At 36.2% G+C, this 26865-nt stretch overlaps 1 protein-coding gene across 5 annotated transcripts in view; it reads right to left on the bottom strand.

Annotated features, from left to right (window-relative positions):
• Nucleotides 1-26865, bottom strand: part of Slain1 (SLAIN motif family member 1) — a 56898-nt gene that overhangs the window by 19955 nt on the left and 10078 nt on the right. For 4 of the 5 annotated variants that reach the window (XM_047554559.1, XM_047554557.1, XM_047554558.1 and 1 more), the window contains exon 2: nt 22733-22872. The exons of the other annotated variant lie outside the window; for it this stretch is intronic. In XM_047554559.1, the coding sequence (XP_047410515.1) occupies nt 22733-22775 (43 nt within the window). In that variant the 5' untranslated portion in view covers nt 22776-22872. The remainder of the gene's footprint in view (nt 1-22732; nt 22873-26865) is intronic. 5 annotated transcript variants of the gene reach the window in all.

The following is a 26865-nucleotide window of genomic DNA, read 5'->3' as shown; positions in this document are numbered from 1 at the left end:
TTTTAAAAATCGTGCAGACTTTTAAAAACTGTGCAAAATGTTCCTAATATTAACCACTCACAATCCTATTTTTTTAGTTAATTTTCAATAAATACCAGAAAATGTTGATCAAAAAATATTTTATGGAAATTTGTACTTAGGAGTAACTTAAAATGACTGACTTGTGCTTTCAAATGACCTTGACCAAAAAAAAAAAAAAAAAAAAAGTTGATGAAAAAATGACCAACACACTAGTATAGCAGAAGGGCACTACACCAAAACAGAGTGATAGCTATTTAAATGACAGCCTAGAGACTATTGGTGATTGTTTGGATTTTATTTTAAAAGATTTTGCAAGTTTTCTGCATGGAATGTACATTTTTAAAAAATTTTTAAAGTGAGATTATCTATAATATTACTTTAATACTATTTTGATATTGAATTAAAATTTTTAAAAGGAATTGTACTTACAATGGGTAGAGGATATAATTCTTAAATTATCTCATCTATCCTAGTTTATTTTTCCCTCCAAAAAGTTAGCATTCCCCTGTAATCTCTAAATTGCAAGACCATGAAAAAGATCTGAAATTGTAAAATCTTAAGTAAATGACACTGGACACATCATTTACTGTCTCTTCACAAGGTATAAATCACTGTTGGAATGTTTCCTGAAAAGTAATCATTTAGACATCTACTATGCAGAACAGCAGGAAATACAGTAAATGTATATATAAATTAGGTTAAACTTCGCTTTAAGCAAAAACTTGGTTTATATTTATTGGAAATATGACAAAATTTGAAGAAACAAGCATAAAATGAACTGCTTTGTAAAGCATTCCCCAAGTTCCTTCTAATGAGCAATGTTAATGATCAGTCCCACAGCTGAGAAGTACTTGAAAATGGGCAGAGGGACGGGGAGAAATCGTAGGATGTACAGAGTGAAGAAAATAATCAGCTCCCAAACTGGCATTCTTCAGAGCCTTGTAAAATCCCATCAAGGTTACTTAAAACAGCAGAACATTTCCTTTTGCTTCAGCAAGAACTCTTAAGGGAAGTACCATAATTACACTGAAAAATTCCAATAATTACACTGAAAAAATCTTTTCCTTATGTAGGTGAAAGAAGTAGGCAGGGATGCTTTCAGAATCCACATTTTGTTAAGGAGACACAGCCATGAAGCCTGGTTCTCAATAGACACCAGACATTTATGACACTTATCCATCCATAATTTAATGTGCTTAAGCAACTCTTCCCACTCTGAGCCACAGCAGACATGCACCCTTAATTCTACATAGGTCAGCTGGACCAGGAAATACATTGCAAAATAGGGGTTAACACGCAACACACACTAGTTAACTGTTCTTGTATCCTCAATTTCCATTATTCAAAGTCTCTCATTAAATATTCTATATTAAAAAAGAAAGGTCAATAGTTCTTTGTGGCTGCTAACTTGCTTAACAGATGATGTTATTTTACACCAGTTTGATTGCTGGCCAGGCAAATTACAGTGACTATGTGTTCTCACCCACAGATGCAGTGAACAACACATCACAAGTAAACAGCATTCATTATTCTGCACAATAACTACTGTGACCCAGCCTCCCTGCACAATGACACAGTTATTGTGGCTGTGACAGCAAGATCCCAACTAAGAACACAATTAGCATCTATTGCAAGAAAGAATGTTCTACATTGTTCCTCAGCATTGAGGTTTAAAGAAGAGGGAGGAGAGTTATTGTAGAGGCAAGCTCACAAAACAACCATGCTCTATAAGCCTCCAAGCTTGTAGTGGAGGAGGAGGGGGGAGAGAAGCGGAAGCATGCACATCCTCCTCACTCTTGACTATGAGGCTAAAGAATCATAACAAATTACTTTTATAAAGAACAAGATGAAAGAATTTTTAAATGTAGTTTTATCTTTTACATTAATTTAACAAATTTTATTTTCACATAAAGCTGTTAAATTATTTGAGAGACTCAAAGATGATCAAAATGACCATAGAAAGAGCCAAGCTTGCCAAAGGAGAAAAAAGATAAACTCCTGAACACTAGTAATGAAATTTTCCTATATTCCTCCAAAGTCCTATATATAAGACAAACTGGAAATGGCATGGATTTTTTTTTTAATTTATTTGCACACAGTTGGGTCCTAAAATGATGATGCACTAAGTAAAGTTATCATACTTGGCAAGATTTTCTTTCCCAAAGGGTTTAAGATAAACTGTCTCCCAGCACACTGAACAACTGCATGCTCTGAGTTCTACTGCAAGTTCCTTAAGCCTCTTGCCACCTTTCTCCATGTTACCACTACCTGCTCTTCAACAAACTGCACCAACACAGGCAGCAAAGCTGCTTTGGCCAGACTGAGTGATCCCACCACAAAAGCTGTCATCAAACATCACTTTAACTGTGCTGCTCTCATCCATTCAAGTACACAGTGGCTTCTCATTCATCCTAAGATCTTAATGGTACTTCAGATCATCTCACTATTGCCCTTATCTACTGCTATGCGTCTCATGCCCACCTCCAGAGGGTTTCTGAAACTATCTTGTTAAGAATACAATCTTGGGGGCTGGGGAGATAGCTCAGCTGGTAAAGTGCTTGCCTTGCAAGCACAAGGCCCTGAGTTTGATCCCCAGTACCCCCAAAAAAAAAAAAAAAAAAAAAGAATACAATCTTGGGCTGGAGATGTAGCTTGCCCACTAAATGGCAGAGCACTTGCCTATCATGCATAAGGCCTTGGTGCCACAGTACCACCAAACAACAACAAAAAAATCACTACTTTTACTGGTTAGACTTGCTACTGTCTCCTTGCCTGATAAGCATTTTCCACCAAAATGAATGGAGTATGGTACTAAGTTACAGAATGAAAATTCATCTTTGTGCAAAAAAAAAAATAATAATAATAATAAAGTGCTTAATGGTCTATTTATTTAGTTTCTTTTCATCTTCAAAGTTGCCTAACTTAAACTACAACACTCGTGTATTTTTGCTCATCACGAATGTCATTAAACTATGAAAAACCCTTAAATGTGATAAATAACATGAAGAAAGTCATAAGAATAGAGGGAATAGGACAGGTTTAAGAACCTGAAGTTCTTTAATTACCCCCATATTCTGTGACAACCAAAAAGTTCCCAGAAACATTACTTTCTACCAGTCCTTAATCATCTTTGCCTAGATTCACAGTAAATACAAAAAAAAAAAGCAAGTGGAGAGGCACACACCTGCAATCCCAGCAAGAGAAGGCTGTGGCAGGAGGATCCCAAGTTTGAGGCTAACCTCAGCAACTTAGCAAGATCCTGTCTCCAAATATAAAAAAAACTTGAAAAGAACTAGAACTAGGAATACAAGTTCAGTGGTAAAGTGCCCAATCCCCAGTACAAATACTCTGCCCAAAAAAAAAAAACCAGAACCATTCAAATTTTGTTGAATATATATGTATTTGCACATAATCGAAGTCAAACTAAAGTGATAGGAATTAACTAATATAAAAAACATGAATTTATCCAATTAAAAATTTAGTGATAATGGATTAACCTTTTGAGGGTTAAACTAAAAACAAAAATAAAGCGACATTTTAATATATTCTGTAGACATTAGTGATAATTCTCAAAAGTTTAGTACATTAAACTAAAAACAAAAATAAAGCAACATTTTAATATATCCTGTAGACAAACCATTTTCACATGTTTTCTCATTACAGAAACAGTTCAGTCCTAGCACACCTTGACACATAGTGCATACTCAATAAACACTAAATGTCATCAAAACTTTGGCAAGTTAACTCACATTTCCTTACTCCAAACCATCCTACATTCCTACCTTGAAACCTATATTATTTTGCCCAACTGCTTAAATTAACTCTAATTTGGTATAATATCTGAAGACAGGTTAGTCTAGTTAGACATTTTGAACCAGTTTAGAAGCTTAGTGAAGATATAAAACTAGAGGAACACTTCATTAAAACATCTACGTAACTACTAAATTGTTGAATTTATCAGTCTCAGTCTTGTTGCCTCCAACTAAATGATTTTATATCACTAATGGTTAGGACCTGAGACTGGGGTAACTGACCCATCAAAATTCAACAGGACTGTAGGATAAGCTGGTTCCCATAATGCTGCACTGCACAACTAAAGGAAGAAGGATTATGCCAAACCCACTAGGTGGCAAATAATCACACAAGAGTAACAAAGAAGGCAATGAAGCCTATTTGAAATTTTGAAATGCTGTTTTTTTTTTGTTTTTTTTTTTTAATCAAAAAAATAGTTCGTAATTGCAATCATGTTTAGCAGAAGTTCTACATACTCTGCCATCAGTAACTTAGCTGAGCTGCCTGGATCACTGGGAAGCCCTGGCAGCAGTACTCTAACTTCTTCTAGTAGCTTCTCACAACAGACCCCACTAGTTACTCTAGAAAAGTCGATCTGATATTCTCTAGTTCTATCTTTTAAAGCAGGGGGTCCAGAACCATCATCACTCCACAAGGGTGGAGCATCCTGGTAGTGTGGGAAAAAAATAGGTCTAAAGCAGCCCTGTTTTCTCTCCCAGATTTTAATAGTTTGGATAAAAACTGATTCACAGCAAAATTTAGGTCCATTTTATTAAAATTTACAAACTGTTTTCTGATTAAGTCATGATTTTCTGTCTCCTAGTTCATACCTCTCTTCTCAGCTAGTCAAATTTATATTCTCATTCATTATTACCTAATCCATGTTTAGCCTTGAGGAGCTGACCACCAGGCATTTAAACCTTGTGCAGCCCTGAGCATAAAAGAAGAAGAAGAAGAAAAAAAAAACACACACACACAAATTGATTCTGACACGCAATATTACAGGCCATATTCATAGTCATCGACATTTACCAAGAGATACCAAAAAGACATTAAAGGCGAGTCTTCAGTGGTTGCCTAAATATCTTTCATAGAAAACCACACATTGCAGTTCCCTGTCCACAGTCATTCTGGGAAATCTGCCTGGCCTCCAAGTTCTCACCTGCTTTTAAAAATAGGTTTCTCTCTTCATGTGAGTAGGCACTCACTATCTTGGCTGTAAAATACCAAATGCCACAGATACTGAGTGGAATAAAATACGGTGATTGCTCTCCACTCCTTCCCACTCCAATTTCTAAAGAACAGTCATTGCAGAAGACAAGCAAGTGAGCTCAAGAATTCTATACCATGCTATAGGAAGAGGTAAAAGCACTCAGAACAAGGCAAAGATAATGATTCAAGCCTTCAATGGAAGACAAAGTGTAAAATGGCCCTTAAAGATTGAGGCATTTATGGGAATGCAATGCCATTCTGGATAGAAATAGCTCATGTGAACTCAGAGTCATGAAAAGGCAGTGTACAGTCAGGGAAATGGTTCATACTCAGGCACAGGTCATATGAGAGAAGAGCTAGGTTTTTTGGACTGGTTTCTACACTGTCTCATACACAGCATAGACATTAGTATATAGTTAGTATTTTGACTTTGAGAAGGAAAAAGACATGGTTAGGTAGATATTTTATAATGATATAAATAGTCATATAAATGATTAAGTAAATGGGCAAACAGTGATGACTGGGAGACCAGTTAGGAGGCTTCTCTAGCATACCTCTTGAGACAAGACAATGTCCTCAACTAAAGCATGAGCGCAACACTTGATGAGAACAAGTTCAATAAGGCACATCTGAGAAAAAGTGGAAATAATGAATATGTGGAGAAAAGGAGTACCATGGGGTCTAACAACATGGTCCCCGAGACACTGATGCCACCCACTAAGATAAAGAACATGAAACACACATGCTAAAACAAAAGGAGGGGGGGAAAATGAGTTGAATGAAGATGGTTACGAGACATACCTAATGTGCTGGTGTCTAATGCAGAGTTGGAACTCAGGAAAGAGGGCTAAGGAGATTCAGGGAACATCAACAGATAGGTGTGGTATGAAGGTGAAGCCACAGGCAGGAAATCACCTAAGAAGAATGTTTCAGAGGGAAAGGAGGGTTAAGGAGGAAATAATAAGAGAGAGATCAGTGGAGGAAACTTAGAACTCAGAAGTATTCAGAAAGCTGAAGGATGGGTGGAGCCCAAAGAGCAAAAATGACTGATGCAGAAGAGTCGACAGGGGAGATATGGCCAACAGTGGCAACCACTGCAGAAAAGTCCTGTAGGAAGAGGACAAAGAAAAAGGCTTCTGGTTAGGGCAACTAGGTCCCTAATGAGAGCAAGAGTCAACAGAGGAGTGTTAACAGTCAAGCGGACAGAAGATGAGGAAGTAGAAATCTCTGAAGAGAGAGCTGGCTGCCAAAGCAAGAAAAAAATGGGACTGTAGTTTGAGGAACATAGGCTCAAGGAGAATGAGATGCTTTTTTAGGAACAAGGAGACCTGCATATTCACAGAAGAGGAGAATAAAACCAGTAGAGAAAAGAGAAACCCACAGAAAAGGGAAGGCACTGAAGGAAAACCATGGAGACCAGAGGAATGGGACAGAGCTGCAGGGAGCAGCCTTGGAATGGGGGGTGGGCGTGAGATTCTTTATTCCTTGGAAAAGACAGAACAGAGAACACAGGGGATGAAAGTAGGTTTTAAGGCCCCTTTTTTCTGTAAATTAGAAAGCAGTAATTAGGTGAGAAGGCAGACACCAGAATACAGAATCTCATGTAGGATTGGCCACCAGTGGAAATGAGGTCAACTATGATGGAGAAGCAAGTCATTGCCAGATGAGTCTGGATAGCATATCTCTGGAACAAAACTGATCTTGACATGTAAGCCTCAATAAAACATTTGAAGACATTAATAAGTATCTGCTTCATGATTCTGTAAAGGGTCCTATGTCCTAGGAGTTCTGGTTTAGATAGTCAACGTGTGATGTTCAAAGACTAAAATCATAATTAAGACAAACCAACAAGCCCTAGGAACTGAAGGTAACCTGTCACTGTGAATTCTAGAGATGATGGGGTAAAGATCGTGGTAGGAAGAGTCTAGATGGGATCTAGAAGAGTGCATTCCATGTCAGAGATGACAGCAAGGGGCGAGCACAGTGGTCAGTAAATGTTTTCTGTAAAGAGCTGGCTAATAGATATTTTAGACTTTGTTGGTCATGGTGTCTCAATCACAATTACTCAACTCGGACATCATACCTTGAAAGTCACAGATGACACGCAAATGTTTGAACATAGTTTTGTGTCAATAAAACTATATATACTGAGTTGAATTTAATAAAATTTCCATGGGTCATGAAATTATATTCTTTTGATTTTTTCAACTATTAAAAACATGAAAGGCATTCCTAGATAAGCAATATGACAACAGGCAAAAAGCCCAATCCGGACATAGTTCGTCAATCCAAGCTAACATACATACCAGTTTTGTGATAATTCACTTGGAAAAATGCACAGGGCTAGAACTATATTGTAGGGGTATGCCAGGTATTCAGACATAACAATGATGGTTAATAGAACACTTTTTTACTCTCCCACAATACACTGTAATAAAAGCCAACCAAAGACTAAAAACACTGGAGGAAGAATCTAGATACGTGAGCTTCCTGTCTCCATCCTGCCATGAGCTAGTTTTGATATTTGGAATAAACCACACAACACCTGAATGTTTCACTGTTCTAACTGGGGAAAAAAAAAAAAAAAAGAAAGAAAAGGGTGGTTTGTGGGAGGGCAATAAGCAAGACTGCAGTGAGTATAATATGAAAGTTTGCAGACATGCATTTGCAAAAAATACAGTGTTTTTAAAATGAAAAGTTCTATCAAATTGTTACAAAAACACAATTTATATTCTGAGGAAGAATGTTCCAGAAGTTAGGTGGAAAAAAATTTCCACTTTTCACCTTTCCTATCCTAATTTTTAGGAAGTTTAACCTAGGCTTCTTGAATGATGGGTTGAATGATGGGCACACTTTTATCTTGTCTAGATAATTTCATTGACTTTGTGGTTCCTCAGATGTTACCAACTCAGAAGCTAAGTAATGAAGCATGAACCTTCAATAGTCTGATTAGAACATTTGATAGTTCTCTTATTTGTCCAAAGACCACCTCAAAAGAAATAAACATCCCAGGTGACACATTTTTAAGAAATATGGTTTCTTCCAAACCACAGGCTCCTAAGGTTCTATAAATTACGAGGGGAGGTGAGGGGAGTATAGAAGAGGGGAGGAAAGCAGGTCAGGTTACAAGACTGAATCATCAGCTTTTATTCCTTCCTTATGTAACAGGCAGGCAGGCCTCAATTCCAAGCCACACAGAGGAATTCAAGTACACAGCCCTTTACTAATACGAGTTACAGAGTGGTCTAAAATCAGTGAAGTTATAAGAAACCATTAATATTTTTTATTCTCCCATAAATCAGTAGGAAGTTTTATCCAGACAGCATTTTGATTTATGCCACAAACCTCGAAGCAGGAAGGCTTTTGGTTCCATAAACCTGTCTCTCAGTGCAAACTCCCTAGGTCAACATGCCAGATCTTTACATACCTAGTGCCTACAGAAATGCCTGGCACAGAGATGCACTCAAAAATCTGGACAGATTACAAAAGTAGAATTTAAAAATCATGAAGAAGATGGTACTCTTGCTATTTCACACTATAAACTGCCCTAGACTGAGACAAAAATTAGCCACAGTATGTAAGTAAGCACTGCTGACTTGGTGCCAACCAGAGCAAGCCCTGAGAGCAGGAGCATATGGTGTGCAGCTTATTGATCCACTCTTTTCTACTGTGTAAAGCTGAGCAGCATCAATTTCTCCAAAGTGCTCCAGGACCTGATAAATAAGCATATGGGGGCTAGAAAATCATCCTACTACTTTGAGACAGGTGTTTGTGGGGCACTTTGCTTAACATACACAAAATAAATAAGATTCAGCTGTAATGTATGTATCAATTTCAGGTAAGGAGAAGGACTAAAGAGCCAGAACATGCCCCTAATTGGTAGTCTTAGGAACCACTTAAAAAGGTTAAGTCAGTCATTATGCCCAAATTTCTCAATCTTCAAAGCTATCACACACACACACACCCCTAAGATCTCAAGACATTGTAAATATTCAATATTTAAACTTCTAGTTGAATTAAAAGTGTTAACAGTCTACAAAAGCATGACTTATATACAACCTTTAATAAACATCTAACAAAAGTCCATCTATCTACATAACTAATATCTAGAGCTAAACACAGAAGTCACTTCAACACTAGTATTAAGATTTAAAATATACGTGGTTTGAAAGTAACTAAGGGGTGATATATATTCCTGATGATTGGCAGGGTAAATGTTCAATAAATGTTTGTTCAATGAAAGTTATAAAATTCTGCTATACTTAGTAAAGGCATATTATATAATAATATTTATTCCACATGGATCAGAATTTTACTTTTGATACTGAATTTTATTGGTTCAAATGTTTCCTAGTATTAAGGGTTTCTTAACAGTTAATATAATACTAAGGTTATAGTACCTATTCATCGCAATTAAAAAATTAAACCTTTTCTGCTTAGACCACATACTTGTCCTCTTCTCTCACAGCCATTTCTGATTAGTGGTTCCTTTTGTAGGACTTCTCTAACCAAAATGATGTAAAGGGAGAGCTGAAAAATGAAGTTCTGGAAGGGGAAGTTCTCTCGAATGTCAAATTGTTCCACTTAATGACTGGTCAAAACTGTATACAATTTGGCATCTTCAAGCCCACCCAGATCAAATCCAGAGTTATCCTAATAGTGTGGTCTCTAATTTCACAAATCATCATCAGACTTCTCAGCTGCAGTTAATAGGGGAGATGAAAATCTAATTTTAATAGAAACTACACTTCAAAGGCATGTTTGAAATTCCCTTTTATGGAAACCATTTTCCCCTGAGGCTGGACTGCTACAGTTTACGTCAAACTTAAGGACAGTGAAAGTGGCCACAGAACTTAAGAGGGCCTCTATGAAAATAAGTTAATCCAGAGCCAAGGGAAAAGAATGACCTAATAATCTGTCACTGATGTAATGTTGGCATACAGATTAGACAGCCTCTTTCAATTGAGACTACAGCCACAATGCAAGCCATGACAACCAGCTAGAGTAGCTTCCACATCCTACATGAAATCATTAAGATTTAGTTCTCTGAAGAAATAGGAAAAATAATATCACATCTGAAAACACTGGAAACTAAGACTAGATCCATAATCAAGTCTTCCCACCTATTAGTGTTCAATATGGTAGGAAAGCCACGTTCAGCCCACTATCAGACAACACCGCTGAGTTCCCCAACAGAAGAGCGATGAGGTCAGAATTCCAACACTCTTTCCTCTCCAGTGTCTCCTGGGCTAAAATACTCTTCTAGTTAGGGGCACAAAATACATGGTTTATATCAGGGGCCTCTCACCCAATCATCTCGAGAGATGGTAGAAAGCAAATATGTAAACTAGAGTTTTGATCAAGGGAAAAACTATGTAAGCCTAAGCGAATCTATTCATGATATTCACACAAAAGAACATTAAGATATATACAAAGTCTAAAACAGAAGAGTCTCTCTCTGTTCCCCACCTAGAACCACTTTTGGAACTTGAAAAAAATCACACAATTAGCACACAACATTAAGTAGGCAGACCAAGTACCACCTTGTTGGTTTCTGACTTCCAGCAGACCTTTAGTACAAGTGCGCTCCCTTACTGTCCATCTCCATGTCACAGATACTCTGTGTTTACACTGCCAAGACTTACCGAATTTTCAACTCTTTTGTAATTGTGATTAATACAGATATAAGGTGATCAATGGATGTGAAAGAACCAAGGGAAAGAAAGTGTTGACACTAGACCCTAACCATCAGGTAAAGAACATCCCAGGACTATGAGTAGCTCCCTTAGTTCATCATTCTTGGCTTCCCCTAGGTAATCTCTTTGGTCACTGTTTTTTAGATGACACACCTTTATTCTTGTAACTTTACCATCATTTAGAGGGTGTATAAGGGAGTAAAACCTTCTAAAGCCTTGAAAAACCTAAAGTCTCTTCCTTTTGTCCCCACATTTGGTTTATTTGCTTGGGTACAGAATGATAGTTTGAAAATAACTTTCACTCAAAACTTGGAATATTCATTTTCCATCTAGTATCAGTATTACCTGTGAGATCTCTGAGGTCTGTTTCACTGTAGACAACCTACTTCTTCTTTAAACATCTTTAGGATCTTCTCTTTAATACTGGAAAAATCAACTAGATGGTCTAGGTAGAGGTTTCTCAGGTACTAATACATCCTGAGGACTTTCTTCAGCTCCAGGAAATTTTCTTCTATTATTTATTGGTATTTCCTCTTCTCAACTGTCTATTCTTGCTCTAGAAGATTCCCCACTTAACATTAGAGGCTTTGGGTCTACCCACTAAGCCCCTAACTCTTCACACACTGCCCATCTCTCTTTCTGGGAGATTACTTTGACTTTCATATAAGTAGTTTGGTTCTTAGCCCTGGCCATTTTTGCTTCATTTCTGAAAAGTTAAAAGTAACTATGAAGGTTGTTTTTCCTTTTTTTTTTTTTTTAATCTTTTCTTTTTACTTTGTTTTTAGTTATTCATAACAATAGAATCCATTTTGAAAGTAATGATAATTTGACTACCTTTTTTTTTTAACAGTTTCTTTGTTTTAAAGGTGTATTACTCTTAAATCTCAGCCCACTAAATTCTTTATTCCCTCAGATACTAGTTGCCTACAAAACTAATTGATTTTTTCTATTTTCATGCTATTAATTTTTTAAATCAAGTAAGATTTGGTTATTGGTTTGCTTTTATAAATAAAAATGAAGTTACGCTGAACAAGTAATTAGTGTAAGGTTCTTCTGCAGTGGTATAGGTACTACCTCTAGCTTGAGAAAACCAACAACAGGCACTACATCAAAGGGTGGATTATTCCATAAGCAGGTTTCCCATGGACACCTGAACAGGCAGCATCAGGGTGGCTGCAGACCCCCACAATGTAATGTAAGGGGGTGAAATGCTTTAGAATTTCATCTCATCTCCCTCCCACCCTCTGCTCAGTCCAATGTGGACATCTGAAATTACCCCTAGTTCTTTTTCCCGATCAGGCAGAGGAATCTCGTGCTTAGATCAATCTACCTTCCCTAAGAATACATATCCTGACTTCCTGATTCTTCCCTGATTCTTGACCCACCTTTAGCCATCATTTTTAGCACTACTCCTGTTCTAGCAATTCCTGCTGCTGTAATATCCTTTTACTCATCCAATGCTACTCATCTGAAATCACTACAAAAATGAAAGATGAAATTGAGCATGCATGTATGCACGCACACACACACACACACACAATTGTTGAGCATGCATGCATGCATGCACACACACACACACACACACACACACACACACACACATGCAATCACTACCTGAAATGCAATCTTATAACAGTGGAGAAACATTAAACTCACAAAAACCAACTGACAAGTGCATCAATACTCAAATACATGAAACATTACTACATAAATTTTAATTATAAATAATTTAGGTTATCAGCAAATCAAAGCTTTATCTCTTCAAAGAAAATTGTTGTGCAGAGTTTGACCACATTTTCAACTACTACTTCTCACATGAAGTCACAAAAAATTGAGGATTAATGAGAAAAGCAGAAGAAAGCATTCCCAAGTTTATCTAAGTTAACAAATTACCCTTTCAAAATGCTAAAGCCAACCCTTAACCAAGTTCCAAAGAATTTCTAAAATCACTACTTTACTCAACACAACTTGCCAGATTTCAAAAGAAACCTAGTCTTCTAAGATAATTCAGACAATATATCATAGCCTTCCTGTTCAGTGTTACATTACTCCTTTGTTTAAAACTATTAGAGGTTTCCCAACTATCTAAGGATTAAAATCCAAAATCCTCAACAGTCCTGAAAACCCTGCACAGATCTGCAGTTCCACTTAGAGTCTCTGGGCTCAAGATTTCTCCCTATTTCCTGCCATTTCAGCCCCACCACAATGGTCTTCCATTCCAGTCCCTCTCACGTCATTCACCTCCACTTACTGCAAGGCATTTCCAAGTGCTGTTCCTATGACCTACAATGCTCTTCCACCCTGACCACCCACCATAGTTATGGGCTATCTTCTCCCACCAATTTTCAAGTCTTTGATGACACATCACTTCCTCAGGAAAGTATTTCCTAACCACACCTCTCAGACTCAGTTAGGTCTCCTGTTAGAATCATCACACCTGTTTCCAGGCTGAGGAAGAAATAGAACAAGAGTTGCTCCATGTGTCGTCTGTTTCTTGCACTAGACAGTCCACTCCAAAGGCCAGGAGCTTGTCCTGCTCGCCTCCACACTCTGCACTGGGCCTGCAGTTAGGAAGTAATCAGTTCACTTCACAACTTAGGTTTCTAAGCATCTCTCATTATGCCCCAGTGTTCCAGAAAGAGTCTAGAAATTCTTGCTTAGACTGCACTTTTTAGAGATCCCAAGAAATAGGCATAAACATCTACTAAAATAAAACTAATTCCACTGCCATATAGTTAAATTAAACCGACCATTATAGCAGTATAAAAGCAGTAAAAACTACTGGGGGGGGGGAGGGACGGAAATAGAGGTATAGCTCCATGATATAGCACATGCTCACAGATGAGAGGCCCTGGGCTCAGTACCCAGCACACACACCCCAGAAAAACTCCTTTAGGAGTTTTGCTCTATAGTATTTTGTTTTACTTTTTTGATTTTTGTTTGTTTGTTTTGGCATACTTACATCCAGCCCTTTTTATTTTGAGACAAGTTCTCACTAAGTTTTTGAAACTGGCCTCAAACTTGGCAATCCTTCTGCCTCGGCCTCCTCAGTAGCTGGGATTACAAGGGTATACCACCACACCCAACTCTTATTTATTCTCCTTTGCGGTAGTAACAAAATAGCATGTCAATTAGAAACTCACTGCAACAACCATTACAGACTGTCATAAGCTATTGATTACTTTAACAAACACCTTTCTAATTATGGCAGAGAAGACAAACAAAAAACCCACATTGAAATATATGCACAAGTGACAAAAGAAAGGATTGTTTAAGAATATCTGACAAACATTCAGATTGATGGATATAAAAGATAGAAATTGCAAATTTCATAGAAGCACAATTCATAATTATTTCTAACTGCACTAAATCACTGCGAATTCTAAAACTAATGCATTGAGGCTATTCAGAAAAAAAAAATAGCAAAGATGTGATAGAACTCACAGTTATAACAACATATCTCCAATTTCCAGCATACAACAATAATGTCCAATGTTAGGAGACCCTGTCTTGGCACAAAAAATTTAATATGATTCCAAATAATTTTTTCCAATGAAAAAGGGAATCTTTGCAAAGCTTACCTAAAATGAACCCTAATATGGGCTAAGTTTTAATTTTGTGTTCCAGAAGTGAGCACCTCAAGACTGAAACACGAGCTGGGAGGGATATTATCTTAGGTCATGCAAGGAGAGACTGGAAGAGTTCCAGGGGACAGGCACTTGATAAGCTTTCTAATGTCTCGGTTCAATCTGTGTGGCTTTTACAAAGGAAAAGGCCACCTTTAGAACACTAGGTGAATCCACAGCTTTCTTTTTCATTGACTAAATTTAGAAATGAACACCCCATCATAACAACTGAAACAAGAATGGGAACAGGTATCACATGAAGATGAAAGAAAAACTCAGTGAAGGGGTGGTACCTGTTCACATTTCTTGAGCAAATACCCCTAGAGGAAATGACAGATGGTCAATGCGAAACATGACCCAATGTAGTAACGGTGCAGGACTATGCTCTTTGTGAAAACTACACCCACACTCCTCAAATGTGACCTGTCTTGATTCAACTGTTATGGACACTCAAGTATCTTAAGTCAAGATAAGCTTTTATTAACTGGCCCCAAATTAACTGAGTCACGTATTGGGTGTTTCGAATTACTTAGATAAGCTTTTTGATCATTATTTGGTTAACATCCCAGCCGCATGACACAGATTTACCAAAAACTCTAGCTTAGCCTTATTCCAATTTAGGATATCATGTGAGTTAATCCTATCCATGAAAGTTCTATGGGGTTCTATAATTTTCATTTGGAAAGGGTGGAGGACAGCAGGGGGACTGAAGATGAGCATTTGATAAATGGAACACAGGTCAAGCAGCCTTTATGTGAAATTCGTGGGACCTGAAGTGTTTCAGACTTTCTCAAAATTTCGGAATAGTTGCATATACATAATGAGATATCTTGAGAATGGGATCCAAGTTTAAACACAAAATTCATGTGTTTCATATACACCTTTACATATAGCCTGAAAGTAACTTTATACAGTGTTTTAAATAATTTTACTCATGAAATAAAACTGCATAGTATGGAATTTTCCACCTGTGATTTCACATTGGTGCTCAAAAAGTTGCAGATTTTGGAGTATTTTCAGATTCGGACTAGGGATGATTAACCTGTACATATAGGTCTAAGAAAAATTAGAAGAAAGGGAGTAGACTAAAAGTTGTTTAAAATTTTCTACTATTGTTCAATAAACTACATTTCTAAAACTGTTCAGTTTAAGATCCTTAACTCTAACAAGTATTTTTATCTATCGATAGTGAAAACAAACTTACCCTCTTTCCCACCCCACCCCGCAAAAAATGCTACAGCCCTGTGGAATCTATTAAATGTCCCTCCTTACATTTAACAGATAAATGATAAGACATTGAGAGCATGCTTCTTGTTTCCAATTATGGAGTTAAGCAGTGCTGAGATACTAGAGGCAATAAGTCTAGCTAACTGATTAAAACTCTTTGTACCATATACATTCAATCAATGTAGCATTTAACACCTACAATGTAACAGGAACTATTCCAGTAATTGAGAAGGTTACAGTAGGGAACAAAACAAACTTAAATCCCCACCCTCATTTTAATGAACACAATTTTTTTTTGGCTTGATTAATAGGATGCAATTTTTATAATACCAAATGTTCAATGAAAATTGGTTCCTTTGTGCATCTAAGAAATTTAAATGAACTGAAATTAGTCAACTACAAAAACCAAACATTCAGTGCTTGAAACCCATTTAAAAATTGTATTAAGCATTGGAATTCAAAAGAAAACTGAGGTATAGGCCTCTATCCTCAGATTCTGAATCACTGGAGAAAAGGCATATATGTTTAAAATTAAATAAGAGAAGTTAACAGAACAGAGTGCTTTGAAATGGAAAATAAACATTTTAGGACTATCTTTAGAAGATGAACACCAACCAAGATTCTGAGCTTTGGTTAAGAATGCATACTCCAATCAGTGCTTAGAAAAAAAGAAAATATTATTCTAGACTGTCTGTTGTTAATTTTATACCATCAGATTATAGGTTTGGAGATGCTAGAAGATTCCAGTGATTTACTTTCAACATGTTTTCTGCACATGATCCAAAAAAAGTCACTTACACTATAGGAAGAAATCCATACTTGAGCCTTTAATGTCTCAACAAATTTGTCTTATAAATATATTTAATCCCTTCCAACAAATCTACAAATAGATATAAATGGAGAAGAGGTTGAGGATGCTTAAGTAACTTACCTATTAAAAATCAATTTGGAAAAAAGTAAATTTTATGATACATAATTTTTAAAAAAGTTTCTTAGATTCAAGTCAATTAATATTCCATACAAGAATTTAAGGGTATAAGGTGCAATTCATTTGTTATAAGAATATATTTTATACCAAAAATAATTATCCTAGTGTACCTTAAAAAAAATATACACACACATTTAACCAAACCATCTCTAGTTGTAAAGACAAAATATTTCTTAAAACAATCAATGTGGATGCTATTTCCCTAAAAAATTAAATCTTCAGAACAGCCTTCTTTCCTCATTTTATTTTGGGGGCAGTGAGGGGAAAGAAAAACAAAACAAAACAAAACAAAACAAAAAAACCTTCTCCAGAAGGGCAGGATTGGGAGGCCGGGTATGTGGTTCAATGGTAAAACATTTGCCTAGCATGTTCAAGGCCCTGACTGCCCTGCCCTGAGTTATAGAGTCGGCCAACCCTGGACTGAGACCTCTGAAACCAGGAGTTCCAAATAAACTTTTCCTTCTCTCATTGTTCTTGTCAAGTCTTTTGGTCACAAGGTGAAAAAGCCGACTAAAGTAGACAGCTAACCTACCCCTACACTTAACCTGCAGCCAAGAGATCAACATAGGCTAGGGCAAAAGAAGAAGGGGATATATAACCAGGAACACCCACCAGAGATACTCTGGATCCCCCAACACATTCTGAGAGAATTAATCTTTTAATTTTTGAGTAATTTTCTTTTCAAAAACATTAGAGTCAAAAAATAAGAACCAAACATCTAAAATCTTTATTTCTAATAATCAGCATCTTATCTAAAGATCCCTAATTAACATTAAAGAGCAAAATAAGATGTTATTTGTTTTATTTAGTTTTTTAAGTGGCACAATAATTGTACATATTTAAGGGTACAGTGCGATGTTTTGACACACATATATACATTGTAAAATTATCAAACTGAGACTTAGCATATCCATCATCTCAAACCTTTACCATTTGTTTGTGTTGAGAACAGTTTAAACACTCTCTTCTAGAAAGATCAATAGGGTTGAGGAAGGGGATTGAGAGGAAGGAAGGGCTGGGGAAGTACTGGGGGATGAAAACTATGCTATGTCCATGTATACCACAATCAACCCTGCATATATAGTTATATTGTGCTAATTAAAACAATAGAAGGGAGATCAATAGAATAGAGCAAACTGATGAGGGATAAGGAAAAGGGGAGGGAAAGGGAAAGTACTAAGGAATAAAATTGAACAAATTATGTTTAGTGCATGGACAAATATGACATCATTCACTTATGTATAATTATAATGTACTAATAAAAATTAAAAACTTAAAAAATATTAAAATTTTATGATTTTCATAGTATATGTTGATGAGAATAAAAGGTTTAAGAGAGAACTGGGAGAAAAGAGTGTGAAAGAAGTGTCCCTTCCTTCCCATCTAATGGCTCCCTAGTGTGACAGGGGATTTCTTAGTGAACAATCTGTTTTCCTCTAAAGCTAAGAGATAGCAGGTAAAGAAATGTTGTGAGGACCCCCCCACACACACCATCTCACAGTATTCAAAAACAAAACTGAAACTGAAACAGTCCTTAATTGTGAAAGTGGATTCAAAAAAAATTACACAACCATTTACTTCAGCAACAGTGTCTGCAGATCAGGATCCCTTCTAGGAATTAAGGAGCTGGTGATCAAAAATGTGCCCCTGCCTTTGGGCACTCTGTATTCAAATGAAGGAAAATCACCCTGGTCTCACAGAACATGTTCAGTGAAACCTGTTATTTGAAATTGTTTATTGTCCTAGAGATTACTGAAAGTCTAAACAAAAAGAAAATGCTTTTGTTAGAAAATTATTCAAACTTCCAAAATATGGAATACTCACATTATTCCAACTAAGTATTTCTACTATATTATGAATAAAGTTCAAGTTAAAATCATAATTTCTTATTTCTGAGGACATCTTCAAACAAACAAAAAAATGGTTTCATTGTGTTTCCTGGGCTGATCTCAAACTTTCAATCCTCCCGCCTCAGCTCCCCAAGTAGCTACGATCACAGGAATTTACTACTGAGCCTAATTGTTATTTCTATTAATTAACTATCATTGATAAAGAACTCTCTTTACTGGAAACTATAATATTCAATATGAAGGACTAAATACAAATTTCTCCCTGTTCTCTTCTGAAACCATACTATGGGGATAGTTAAATGCAAAGTCTTACATCGACAAGGAAGACTAAACAGGAGAGAAGACAATATCAGACTAAGGAGGGTCACACAACCTTAGAGGAAAAAATAAACATTAGGTAACAGATGTGGGGTTTAGCATTCTCTAAGGACCTACAGTGAGGGAAACAAACAAGAACCTGGAAGGTTTGGGAACCACAGATGCAATGTCCCACAGAAGGTAATGAGTTGTATGGTGAAGCCAAAAATCAGGAAGACTGAAAAAAATCTATAGGGAAATACTTAAGTCCTACAGCTCCATCCTCTGCCCAAGCAACTGGTCCTCTTTTACTTTTAACAAAAAGACAAGTTTATGTATCCTAATGAACTGAAACAGAAAGCCATTAGATTTAAGGATAGAAATGCAAATAAATATAACTTACCAAAAAATAAGTAAGTAACAGGAAAATAAGTAAAAACTTGCATACTAGGAGTGAGCCCAATGAGGGCAAGACGAAACATCTGTGTTGTTCACTGTCGTATCTTCATGACCTACAATGGCACCTGCCATAAAGATGGTAGCTACTAAACATGCAGCAAAAGCTCAGATGGCAAGTTATTAAAATGTCCAAGAAGGTAGGACATCAAAGAAAATCAAAAATAGAAAGTAAGAGAGAAAAATGTAAAATACGGACATAAATTCAGGAAATATAATAGCTGACCAACAGAAATATCTAGGAAGAATAGAGAAAACAGGGTAACAATGGAGTCTTACAAAGAAATAAGGCTATGATGTTTCCAAGTTGAAAGTAACACTAAATGCCTAACAAAAATAGAAAGTGAAAGAAATTTATAATTTCAAAATACCAGGAATAAAGACAAGATTCTAAAATACTCATGTTGATTTAGGTAGAAAGAATCACAAACAAGAATGGCACTGAACTGACTCCAGTGATAATTCTGAAACTCAAGTATAAAGGAATATCACCTTCTAATTCTGTGGGAAATGGTTTTTAACCAAGAAATCTAAGCGTAGCCCAAAGAGCAATCAGGTGTCGGGCTGAAGATGAAATAAAAACATTTCAGACAGACAAGGTGTTCAAAGCTCACCTCCTGTATATTTTCTTCCCCTTTCTACTCCCACAAAGAGCACATAAATAATACATTCCACTAAGAGAAGGGAATATAAGGAAAAGAACATCTTTGCATCTAGGAATCAGGTGACACCACACCAAGGAGAGGTCAGGGGAATTCCAGGAAAAAGCAAAAGGAACCTGCCCCCATGAGAGCTGTTGGGAAGTGACAGAACCATTCTAAAGAGAGGAAGACAACAGAGGGCACTGACGGAAGGAGCAGCAAACCAAACCCTTGGATCTACCTAGTCTGTCTGGAGAGAATGGCAACAAATTAATGATGAGGAATTAAATAAATAAATAAATAATAAAAAACCACCAAGTGTCTTTTTATAATTAATTTTTTAAAAAAAGAGGAAAAATGAAATATAATTAAATATTGAAAGGCTTGAGTGCTTCTATCATAAATACTCAGATCCTAAAAATGGTATATAGCTACACTGGGAGGATGTGCAAAGATGTAACATATAAGGATGGTGTTAAAAGGATTAAACCTTTACACCCTAAAGTCAAAATCCAGTGGTTGGTGTTTGAAATTGAGAACTTCAGTTAACAGCCATCCAAAATTAGAATTTAAAAGAGGTAAAAATATATAAAAATCAAAACCAACAGCTGGGAAATAAAACCTGTATGGGAGGATGGCGGCAGGAGGCTTCTACTTTTCTTATATACTCATAAGACTAATTTTATAAACTGCGGTCACTGTTTTATAAAATGTGTTTGTTTTCTAAAAAAGAATTTTCATACAATAAACCTATTCTAGCCTGTTGATTCTTGGCCTATCATAGAATTCTGAATCGCTGAAGAAAAGCATTTAGTCTCACAGCAAAAAGAGGTTCTAGATTTATACAATGCAATAAAGGACTAATTTTGGTTTCAAAAAACTAGTTCTCAAAACTCTTTAATCTGAAGTTTAAATAAATCATGTATAAAAACCACAGCATGTGAATTCTACTTTAGCCCCTTGCCAATAAACAGAAAATTAGATAATCAGGCACATAGTTTAAAATATCGAAAGCACCTATCATTTAGAATTATTTACATTAAATTTAACAAAAGCTTCTCCTCTACTTTTTCAAAACCAACCATGTATGCAAATAAACCAAATCAGGGGTTGCCAAACTGGCCGGGGGTGGCCCAAATCCAGCCTTCTGTTGTTTTTCTAATACTTACCAGCCAAGAATGATTTTACACTTAATGGACAGAGGGTATCTTTACAAATACATATCATGAAATTTATCAAATGAAATTCAAATCTTGGCATTTATTTAAAAAAAAAAAAGTTTTATTGGAACACAGGCTTGTTCATTATTTCTTACATCCATGGCTGCTTCCTGGTGATAGTCAAGTTGAACAGTCATAACAGACTGTGTGCTTACAAAACCTAAGATATTTACTGTCTGACTCCTCCCAGAAAAAAGTTTATTGACCCCTGAGCTAAATGACTATAATTCCACCATCACTTCAAATTATTAAGCCAAACTCATATACAAAAGTGTGAATATAATAAGTCCATGAATCAAGGGCTGCTTGAGTAAAGAGTCTTAGTGGCAGGTCTACAGGACTCTTGAAAAGTCCAGCAGGGTTTAAAGTTTTGCTTAGCAATTGAGGTACATGGGAACAGAACCAAAGCTAGGGTCTCCTGACAGTGAGATGGTTGCTCTATCAGAGAAGTGTTTGGGGCCAAAGGTTTAACCCTAGCACACCTTTGTTCCTCTGCCACTCTTTAATTAGCTTTTATTATTTCAATTTAGTTAAATTCAATAAAATATGCTCTTTAATGCCCTCCAAATGTTTAAGAGATCTATTGATATTTGCTTACAAGTGTGCAAATCCAGCACTACAGAATGATGGTTAAAGACAGGGTTTCTTGTGTCACAGAGATTCTGACCATCATTCTAGTCTTTCAATTCTCTGAATGTTTCTAAACTTCCCTATTCTTACCTCTAAAGGTGACCGCAGTACCTAACCTCAGGTGAGCATGGTTAGACTGAATGAAGTCAAGAACTTAAGGTACTGTCACAGAATTAAGAGCTCAAGAAATGTTAGCTAAACTTTGTCTAATGTTCAAATATTTCATAAACATTGATTACCCTTGAAGAGCATCAGAGACAGCATTCCCAAACTTCAGTGTGCCTAAGAATTGCGCCAGTGAACTTGTCAATTCAGAGACCATTGGCACTACCCTCAGATAACTCTTATTCTTTAGTCTGAGGGGACAGAACCTGTACTTTCAAGCTCAATGTGATTTGGATGCAGGTGGCCCATGGAATAGAAACAGTATTCCTAGATGAAACACATAGGAGAAGCTGAGAGACAAGCCAAAAGCTTCACAATCACAATTTTAAGTGGTTGACTATCAAAATCATAAGAAGTTGACTAGTACTCATTCCTTTTACTGTTTTTTCCCTTTACAGCTCTCATTACTCTTTTCTTTTACTTAAACATCTGTTGGGCTCTGTAAGTTAACTAATGTTACATACAAAGATTTTTTTTTTTCCCCTAGCTTACAAAGGTTAGAACTTCCAGTTATACATCCAACTAAACACTGAAGTAGTTCAGTAATAAGTTCGGTTGTCAGACCCCAAAAGAATCCCAGTTTTATACCTCACAATTCAGCCACAAAATCTTGTTGTGAAGATGACCCAGTTCACTTATTGGCATATTTGCAAAGAGAAAGAAAAAAAACAAGGAAAAAAAATGTGTTCATATGTTACAGTACAAACTAAAACAAGCTAAAAATCTAGCTAAAAATAAGCACAAACTACTGAGAAACCCTGATGTGTGATCCTGGTGAAGGGAACTGCATGCAACATCTGCACTGCAGGGTAAGAATTTTTTCAACTGCAGTGTCTATTCCAAAACCAGCAACCAAAGCAGAGCTCAGAGTGGCAAGAGTTGAAGAATGCAAATGCACATGTTCACAATACCTTGCTCCAGTCTAAAGCACAGGGAACGTCTGGCTGCTTCCATCTCGGGAGTCGGGTTATCTAGGACGTGTCTACACCACTGCAAAGGATTCAGGGATTTCTCTGATGAGGTGAATGTCTTTGAAGAGCCAACGTATAACCTTAAAAAAAGAAATCTACATTATAGGTATGGTACAGGTATATAGAGAGTGCCTCTCTTCTGGGAAAGACAACAGATATTCAACAGTTTCTATAGAAACACAACTCACATTTGAATACTTTCAAATACCAAGTCATTTTAACAAGCAAATATCCCCAAATAGAATATGACTCTCTCCAAAGTCTGTTAAGTACTACTTCAAAAACAAGTCTAACAATTTTCCCCTTCACTGTGTTTCACATGGTAGGAGATCAAGGGTTTCTGGTACTGGACAGGCACCGTGAGGATCTCACAGTGTCACTTTACATGTTTAGAAATGAACACTGTCTAAATCTCCTGCAGCAGAGTTGTATGTGAACCTGGGCCAATGGATGTAAACATTACATGGGTGACAAGGCAAACCTTGTATATATTTTTTAAAAAATAAGACCAAACACAAGTCAGTTAATTCTCTGAACACTTTAAATAATATTTCAATCATCTCGAATCTACACTGAACTTGATACGTACTGTTTCATTAAAACCAAAGAAACAGCTTATAAGGTTTGGGGAAAATTCACTTTCAGCATCAACACCAATACATAGTAACAGGTAGTTATTATTTCAATACTACGCAGAGGTACTACAAGTTACAATAAAGTTTCTCTCTCATTGATATAACTATGCTAAAGTAAACATATTTTCAGTGGTAGGTTAAATAAAAAGGTCTGAAGGCAGCAGTTAACCAAAAAAAAAAAAAAAAAGAGGGGAAAGTTATCTCCCTGTAATTGCTAGCTCTAGTAATTGACCTTTCTAAACTTAAGCTTATTCTAATTACAAATCTCATTAAAGTAACAATTCTAATGAGCCCTTCTTGAAATTAGGTACTTTAATACTTTTTACTATTCTGTATAGAACTTCTACCTTTTAGAGTAATTCATAAACATTCTTGATAGCTGGGGGATATATTATTCTTCAGTAACTTATACATCAGGGATTGGCAAACTGTAAAAGGCCAGCTAGTATGTTCAGCTTTGTGGACACCATCCTTTTGGTAACTATTATAACTGCACAAAAGCATCCTAGACCATATGTAAACTAATAAACATGGCTCTGCTCCTATAAACTTCACTTACAGACAATGAAGGATAAATTTCCCATCCATTTTCACATCCTACATTCTTTTGATTTTTACCATCATTTGAAAATATAAAAATGTATATTTCTGGCCATATGAAACAGGCAACAGACTTGATTTGCCCCGAGGATACAGTTTGCTGACTTCTATTATGGATTATGAGTCTAAAATACATCTCTTTTAATCTATATTATGATAATTATAAGGTATCATTTTTCTTAGAGTGAGGTCTACAGTCCTACCTCCATTAAGAGTACCCAAATTAGTTACAAACTCACATTCCTAAGCCTCACCACAGACCTCCTATGACATAGGAAGCTTATATATAACTCCTGCCACTCTTCCTTGCTAATCTATCCAGTACTGGGTACCTCACCCTAGTTCAAGGAAAAGTCAGTGCAGGCTAGTTGTTCTCAATCTACTTTAGTACTTCAAACACACTAGGACATACCCTGCCCCCAGGGGTCTGATGCAGTAACTTTGGAGTAGGATCAAAGAATGTGAATATCTTAACAAGTCTGCTAAGCCAATCACAGTAATTCACTGTTGCCCTTTGCCCAGTGATTTGTTCAGGCCCCAGCCCTGGAAATAATCCCAGCTAAGAAAATCTGATGGGAAATCATCCGATGATTTCTTATTCCTTTCGTAGATTCCTCAGGTTTGTTTTTTTGCCATCTGTGAATAAAGCCAGGTTTGCTTTCTTTTCAATCTGAATGTTTTATCTGATTGTACTGGATAGAACCTCTCGACACCGAAGAGAGATGATATCCTTACTTTGTTCTATTAAGTATGCTCTCCAGTACATTGATTTTCTTTTTATTTTAACGAGGCCTTTAATCTGACTGGGGGTGTTTCCTTCTGTTCCCCAAAACACTAGGAATTGTTATTAAGAATGGATGCAAATTTTTTTTATCCAAGTATTGAAATTATCATGATTTTTCCATTTTAGTCAATATGGTAAGTTACACTTGTGTTTGAAATGTTAAACCAGACATATCAGGTTTAAGGGTGAGAGTCTAAATACTGGAAAGGTGTTACTTCTCCTTAAATTGATCTATATAATTAAAATCCTAACCAAAATCCAAGCAGGATTTTTTAATTTTTTTTATGTAGAAGCTGATCTAAAATTTACATGGAAAGGCAAAAATCCTAGGATAGCCAAACTATTTAAAAACAAAGTTGGAGAGATGTCAGTAACTGAGTCTTATGACCACACTACAGTTATAAGGGCAGATTAGTATGACAAAGATAAATAGATCAATGGGGAAGAACAAAATCCAGAAAGACACAAATAGAAAACTGAATTTTAACACAGTACAAAGAGAATTCAATGAAGGACAGCCTTTTGAACAAATGGTGCTGGGACAAAATGGATATCCATATACCAAAAAAAAATTTTAAAGTATAGCCTGATCCATACTTCACACAATATCCAAAATTAACTCAAAATAGATCAGTCAAAAATTTTAAATTTGAAACTGTAAAAAGCTTTTGTTAGAAACCAGAGGTGGGCAAACCGCCTATGGTGGGTTTGCCAACCAATATTTCTTAGATACAATTTCTAACACTGAAAGCATGATCCATGAAAGAAAAAAAATTACCAACTGGACTTTTTCAAAACTGAAAACTTTGCTTTATGAAAAACACTAAGAGAATGATAGACAAATCAAACTGGAGAGGAAAAATTTGCAAATCATGTATCTGATGAAGAATTTGTATGTAGACTATATAAGGAACTCTGCAAATTCAATAAGCAACCTAATTAAGAACAGAATATTTGAATACCCATTTCACCAAATAAAATCTGTTGGTAATAAGCAGGACAAAAGATGCTCATCATTTTAGAAATGCAAACTAAAACCATAATAAGATACTACCACACACCCATTAGAATTGTTAAAATTAAAAAGACTGGCCATAGCAAGTTCTGGTGAACACATAGTACAACTGAAATTTCTACTGCTGGTAGAAATGTAAAATGATATAACCACTTTGGAAAAGAGATTAGCAGCATGTTAAAAAGTTAACACACATTCACTCTCTGTTCCAGCCGCTTGAGTCATTATTTACGTAACCAAGAGAAATGAGAGCACATATACAAAGATTTATACATAAATATGCACAATAGTTTTAATCATAACAACCAAAAACTGAAAATGATTCCATGTCCATCAAAAGATTAATGGATAAACAAACCATGATTCTATCCAGGCAATATAACAGCTCCCACACAAAAAATATAAAAACTACTGACTCATTTAACAAAACTGAACTTCAAAAGTCAGACTCAAACAAACCAATGAAAAATGCCTGCGTATTATTCCACCAATATAAAAATAATAGAAAATGCAAACTAATCTTGAAGGTAAGTAGGATTAGGAAGGAAGGAATACAAAGGGCCACAGTAAACTTAAGCGTTGAAGTATATATTTCATTGGTATATTCATATGTCTATCAAGTTGCACATTTTAAATATGTGCAGTTGATATACCAAATATACTTCAATAAAGCATTTTAAAAATGGTCAAAGACTGGGAACTGATTCCTGTCCCTCAGTACTCTTTAGATGAGAGACTTAGAGCTGCCATCTAACATGTGCTCAAAGAGAGGCAGGAACCACAGTTCTAACAGAAATGAGCCACAAATTAACTGTGGTATTTATCTCTAGACTTAATCAACTTTGCTAATTGTTTATTACCTACATAATATATATCTCTGAGTCTTTGCTTGTTCTCAAGTTTATCTCTGCCACCACCTGAAACTACTATCTGAGGTACCACTGCCCATGACCTCCAGGATCCCTGTTGCTAGGAAGTTTCTACCAACCAGCTTTCCTCAGGGTTTCAGATATACCCACCAATATTTCTTTTTTAACAG

This window comes from Sciurus carolinensis, chromosome 5 (genome assembly GCF_902686445.1).
Source record: "Sciurus carolinensis chromosome 5, mSciCar1.2, whole genome shotgun sequence".
NCBI classification, from domain to species: Eukaryota; Metazoa; Chordata; class Mammalia; order Rodentia; family Sciuridae; genus Sciurus; species Sciurus carolinensis.
The sequence above is the reverse complement of the archived record's forward strand: the minus strand, read 5'-3'. Positions and strand labels throughout refer to the sequence as shown.